The sequence below is a fragment of the Podarcis vaucheri genome (assembly GCF_965113315.1).
Source record: "Podarcis vaucheri genome assembly, chromosome: 2".
NCBI lineage: Eukaryota > Metazoa > Chordata > Lepidosauria > Squamata > Lacertidae > Podarcis > Podarcis vaucheri.
Window position 1 is genome coordinate 93,399,744 of NC_138760.1, and position 6,000 is coordinate 93,405,743.

The following is a 6,000-nucleotide window of genomic DNA, read 5'->3' on the forward strand; positions in this document are numbered from 1 at the left end:
GCTGACACCTGGATGATTTTCCTGCAGATGACTATACATGAAAACATGACATCAAAATGTTTCATGCGTGCCACTTGTTGAGAGCCACCACAGCCTAGCAGCCAACAGACAGGAAGCTGCCTTATACCAAGTCAGACTATGGGTCCATCTAGCGTATGACTGTTGACACTGGCTGGCAGCAAATCCCCAAGGTTTCAGGAAGAAATCAATCCTCATCCTACTTGGAGATGCCAGAGACTGAACCTGGAACCTTCAGCATGTAAGGCTTAACCCCTGAACTACACCCCTTCCTCCAGTCCGCTGCTCAACTCTTACCTCTCCTCTCAAAACAAAATTGCTTCACCGTGCAGTTCGATTATGCCTTGTAAGGCTATCCTAACCATCCCCAAAGTGGTTTAGATAGGGAATAACAGGAACCACGGCATGGGCTTGGGGGTACAGAGAAGAAACTGTGTTACTACTTAACCATTGGCTGAATGCTCATGGCTCATGACCCTCATTTTGCCTCACAAAAATGGCCTTCTAAATGTATGTGAGCACTTTAGTTTTTTCTATAACAAAGTGAGCACCAAATTGGGCACCCTTTCCAAAAATCACAGTTTATTTATCAAAGGAATTCGGTGTGATAAAGTAATAGGAAATCCACCACCCTATCATCCCATGGATATAGAATTCTATGTATGAACTTACCCCATGATGACCTACAAGCATGGAGTCTACAACCCCAGCACCCCCACCCATCACTGACGTAAAAGCAACTTAACCTGTAAAAACATAAACACAAATACATTATACAATACTATAAATGAAATGGGGGACAAATAAATTTATATGAAACATTAATGTTTTTATAATTCAAAACAGTCCCTCCAAAGAATGGTGGAAAGATTTAGCAGCACACTCAGTCCATAAATTGTCTGGGGAAAATGTAAGGTTTTACTTGATGCCCAAGAACCACCTTCTGGAGTCAGACAGACAATCAGGAGTGGAATCACTGCAATGCAGTACCCCCAATACAGATAGCAGCTCCAGAAGGATACCATGGTTGATGGTATCAAAAGCCAATGAGAGATCAAGGAGGATCAAAAGGATCACATGCACCCCCAGGTCTCTCCCACCACAGGGCAACCAAAGCAGCTTCTGTGCCAAAATCAGGCCTGAATCCAAAACGAAATGGATCTAGAAAATCTGTCTCTTCCAATAGTACCTGAATCTGGCTGGCAACCACCCTCTCAAGGATCTTTCCCAGAAAGGGGCAGCATCTTTGTGATGTGCCAAAATGAAGAGTGACTATATACTAAATGTTATTGATCACAAGACTCTCCAGTAACAAAGATGGTGTGCTTCCTAAGTAGACACAGGTTTCCAAAACACTTACTTCAGAAACTAGAAACTGTGGTTCATATAATATAATAACATATAAAATAATATAACATGCACCACTAATGCTGCAACCCTAAACGCAATTACTAGGTGAGAAGGCTGCACTAAATACAGGAAGACTTACTTCTTAGCAAAGACACTTAGGTTAGGCTGCAAGGCTGCAATCCTATTTACCTGGGAGTAAGTATCACTGAAATAAGTGGGACTTCCTTTTGAGTAAGTATGCACAGTATTGTGATGTATTGATGACTTTACATCTGCAAAATTCGTGTTTTCCCTGTTTTCACTAGGATGACACCTTCAAGCATCCCACCAGAAATTGGCACATTTAACTCCTTTAAACACATGCCACTGACACACGAATGCTCTGCAGACAGAAATAAGCCCAGTAAGCCACCTTCACTTATAGCATAATGTACACTTTCTCTTCACCAAAAAGTTTTTGGGTGTTTCTTTTAGTCTAATGTCTTCAAGTCATGCATAACTGAACTAGGAATGCCATCTTTTTCCTCCATCACACAGTGACAACAGGCAGAGACAGGTAGCATACTCAGCAGCAAAGAAAATTGGAAACAGTCATTAAGAAGACTGTATTTAGAGCTGGGCTTTCAAAATAAATATCTGAACAAAGCTATGTTGCAAGTTTGTGATGCCATTATATCAGGACAAGATGCAGAAAGTTTTTTCTGAAGCCTAGCTGAACAATGTACTCTCCGTGCAATACTGATGGGCTATCTCTTGTTTTCCCAGTGGAAAGGCACTGTCTCAGTCTGTAATATAAAAACATTATTGCTTAGTGCTTTTTTGTGAAGAAGAAAGAAGGATGTAATTTCAAAAGATGAGAGGGAATCCCTTCTCCTGAGATTCAGCACATAATTCATATTGGCTTCTAACTTTAGGTAATCATTATGGAGGCCCCAAATCTAGGAATCTCTTATGCAAGAAATTCTTCCAATTTTCATACACAGCTACAGCATTGGAAATGACCATATAATTGGTTAGGCTTATTTCTCTGGAGAGCACTCTTTGGAAATGACAATGTTATCAGGAGAAATAAAAAGAACAGTGTAGAAACTGCCTTGTTTTTGCCATTCTGTAATTCATTTAATTCTGGTTGCATGACAGTAGCCACTATAGAACCACAAGATCAAAATTTCAATATCAGGAAGCAGTGCAAGAGCTTGTTCTATCAAGTATAACAATGCAATGTTCCCAATATGCCGATCACGTCCTCTGAGCCTGCAAAGTTCTGGAATCAATGGACAGCAAGTCAAAATAAGCAACATCTGCCAGCTCTTTACCAGATGCCAGATAATCTGCTCCCCTACTCCTCCAATTCAATTTCCTAACAGCTAAAGAAAAGGTCTACAGCCCATTTTAGATCCTTTAATAATTGTGTCATTATTTATTTGGCTTCTGGGCACATCCTGTGCAAACTGGAGTAGCAAGCACAATACATGGCCAACCAATAGCCCAACTACTTACTGTTCATCGATGGACAAAGAGATTAAATTAAAGGAAGCTGCTTTGCTGGGAAAGTCATGGAGGAAAACCTTAAACAAAAACACAAGCACAGACCACTAATGCCACACTTGAGTTCAGGAAATGGTTCAAAACTGCCAATGTCTGTATACAACTTGAAGTCACTGGACTTGCTGCCCAACTCACAGTGGAAGATGGCACATAGGTTGCAACTTGGCGAGAGAAACAAATTGAACACAGCTAAAATACTGATGTGAAATAGGATACTTTCAAACAAAAGCATTTCAGCAACATTTATCTCTCTCGAAAGTATTCAATTCCCGTGTTTAAAATGCAGTGAAGAAGCTGTGGCACCCACTGCACCATCATCTGAGGCCCTTCTCTGTGTGCCTCCGAGAGGGGTCCAGAGGGTGGCAACATGAGAACGGGCCTTTTCTGTGGTGGTTCCCCATTTGTGGCATGCTCTCCCCAGTGAGGCTCACCTGGCACCTTCATTACATATCTTTAGGCACCAGGCAAAAGCATCTCGGCCTCTGGCTGATTAACATTCTATGGCCTTATAAATGTGTTCGTGGGAGGGGGGTTATTGAATTATAGAATTGTAGAGTTGGAAGGGACACTGAGGATCATCTAGTCCAACCCTCTGCAGTGCAGGAATATGCAGATGTCCCATATAGGGATCAAACCTGCAACCTTGGTTTTATCAGCATCACGCTCTAACCAACTGAGCTAGCTAGGCTGGTTTTTTTGTTTTGTTTTTATTAGTTTGTTTTAGTTTTATTATTTATTTTGTGTCCTCATTTTGTATTTTTATGTTGTGAACTGTCTGTGATCTTCAGATCGAAGGCTGGTATACAAATTTAATAACTAATCATAATGTGTGGCTCAGACATAGGCAGTAACCCAGTGGCTTATGGGGTGGAAACCCACAGGAAAAATGGGACTTCCTGAAACCATTGGTTTATTTACTTATACAAACCTTATCTAATGCATACAGTGTGGAGAGCAGAAAGTTATTTGCCTAATTTGTTGCTAGTTGGAAAGTGTGCAAATGGTTGACTAACCACAATTCTTAATCCCTCTTAGGAGTTATCATGTTTTCAGTGGCAAAGTTGGCACATAAAAGGATGCATGTCGGAGGAACTCTCAAGTCACATCAAGCATGAGGCAAAGGCAGATAAACTCTCCATCAGACAAACACACATACGCATGATGAAATCCATGTCTATCAGCTGAGACTTTGCTACTTAAGTAAAAAAGGGGGGCTGGTGATTTCAAGGAGTACAGTTTTTCAGCCTCTTAAGCACACGAAGCGAAACCAGCAAACGTGCAAGATTTCCCATATCCTTCATGTTCCGCCACCTGGTGGGACATTTCCTCAAACTTTTATGAGCTCCGGGTGCAGCACTCATTTAATGTCCCTCCCTTGCAGATCTTGCAAACATCTTCATCCCCTACCTCTGAGATCTAACAGGAGTGCAGGAAATCTCACAGGACCAGCATAAAATCACACACATGAAACTTAGTCTACATCCCCCCGCCCAAAAAAGACCCCTGCCAGCTGAAAAATCAACAATGAAGCTTTCAGCTTTTTCCCCGGTCCTTGCCTCTATTCCTCCACAAACTACACCTCTCCACATATGCCCCCCACATTTTCTGACAAGAGGGTAAAACCACATCAGGCACTTCAACAATTCTGCTCGCCTAATCCTCTTCCCATCACCGACCAAGAAAGAGCATTCAAAGCTCACGATGCTGCCGGTTGTGTTGCAAAGAGGATTCCCTCCACCTCCTCCCCGCCTCCGCCCCCCAGTTTAGAAAGGTGACTTCCATTCCTGATACATAAATCATTTTGAAAGAGCGTTGTACTTTATTTAAAATCATTATGCACACAATAAATGCACAACAATAATAACATAAAGAGCTTCAGCAGGGGGCCTCAGAAGACGGCTTGCATTTCCAAGCATGCCCCCCAACAGGGACAAGAGAAACAGACTAAAAAAAAAAAAAAACCCAATGCGAAGGCAGCTCCCGGGCGCTTTCCCAAGCCAACGGCAAGCGCATGCCCTCCGGCGGTAGCGTTTGCCCCGGAGGGGCTCCTGCAGCCAGCCAGCCAGCCAGCGAGCCTTACCGTCATCCTGCATCCTCTGCAGACACAGAGTCAGGTTCTTCCTCCAGCCCGGCATCCCGGCACAGGGTCAACCTGCTCGCGCTTGTGCACAAGCCCCGAAGGTGCTGGCGGCGGCGGCGGCAGGCTTCCCCTCTTGGGTAGAATAAGGCTAAGCGGCGAGTTCCCCACGCCACCCCCGCCCGGCACAGCACGCCGAAAGTGTTGTGGCTCGGAGAGAGGCGAGCGCGGGCAGCGAGCCGCTGGGGGAGCCAGGCTGCCTGCTCGGCCACGCTAGGCATTGATTCGCGCCGCGTGCTCCATCTGGGTTTGGGGCCGGCAGGAAGGAGGGGAGCGGGCGGGGAATCGGCCGAGGAGGCGAGTGCGCGGAAGGGCCCCTTGTATAGATTGAGATACAGAAGGTGCGTGGGACTAGCGGCGCCCCGAAACCTTTCCCGCCTGCCCTGGAGTGACTGAGGTACGTCCACGGCAGCCGCAGCTCTTAATGTGTCGGGACCGTACTATGTGACAAGAGAAGCCAGGGGAGGAGGAGGCGGAGGAGGCGGAGGGAAAGGAGGGGAGTTCGCCTTTCTGTCCAATCTTTCGACGTCCGGGAGGATCCCGCCGCGGGCTTCTGGGCTTCCGCGAGCGCCTGGCCGGCCCAGGTCTCTAGCGCGCGCCTTCCCTTCTTTCCGGGCGCTCGCGTCTCATTCCCTGCAGGCGCCGCCGGCCGAGGGAGTGCAGGCCGCTGGCTCAGGCTTCAGCCGCGCGCGCCGGCTCTGCTCGCGCTCGGCCGGCATCTTCTCTCGGCGCAGGTGAGCGGGAGGAGAAGGGCTCCTCCGGCGACAGCGAGAAGCAGCAGCTCGGGCACCTGGTTCGCTCGCCGCCGCCTTCCCGCGCTTTCGACCTTTTTTTTCGCCTCAGCCGCCGCTCCCCGCACGTGGCGGGAGTCTCTCCGGCGACCCCCGCGGTCCAGAAGGAGGAAGGGAAAGTAGCTGAGGCGAGAGGCGACGCTTGCCCGTCTCGCC

The 6,000-nt window shown here is 46.7% G+C and overlaps 1 protein-coding gene across 1 annotated transcript in view; it reads right to left on the reverse strand.

Moving 5' to 3' along the window:
* The window catches only part of GRIP2 (glutamate receptor interacting protein 2), a 388,526-nt gene extending 382,855 nt beyond the window's left edge, over nt 1-5,671 (reverse strand). Inside the window, exon 1 of the mRNA XM_082209301.1 lies at nt 4,997-5,671. Coding sequence (XP_082065427.1) covers nt 4,997-5,051 — 55 coding nt within the window. The 5' untranslated portion in view covers nt 5,052-5,671. The remainder of the gene's footprint in view (nt 1-4,996) is intronic.
* Between the last annotated feature and the right edge of the window lie 329 nt (nt 5,672-6,000).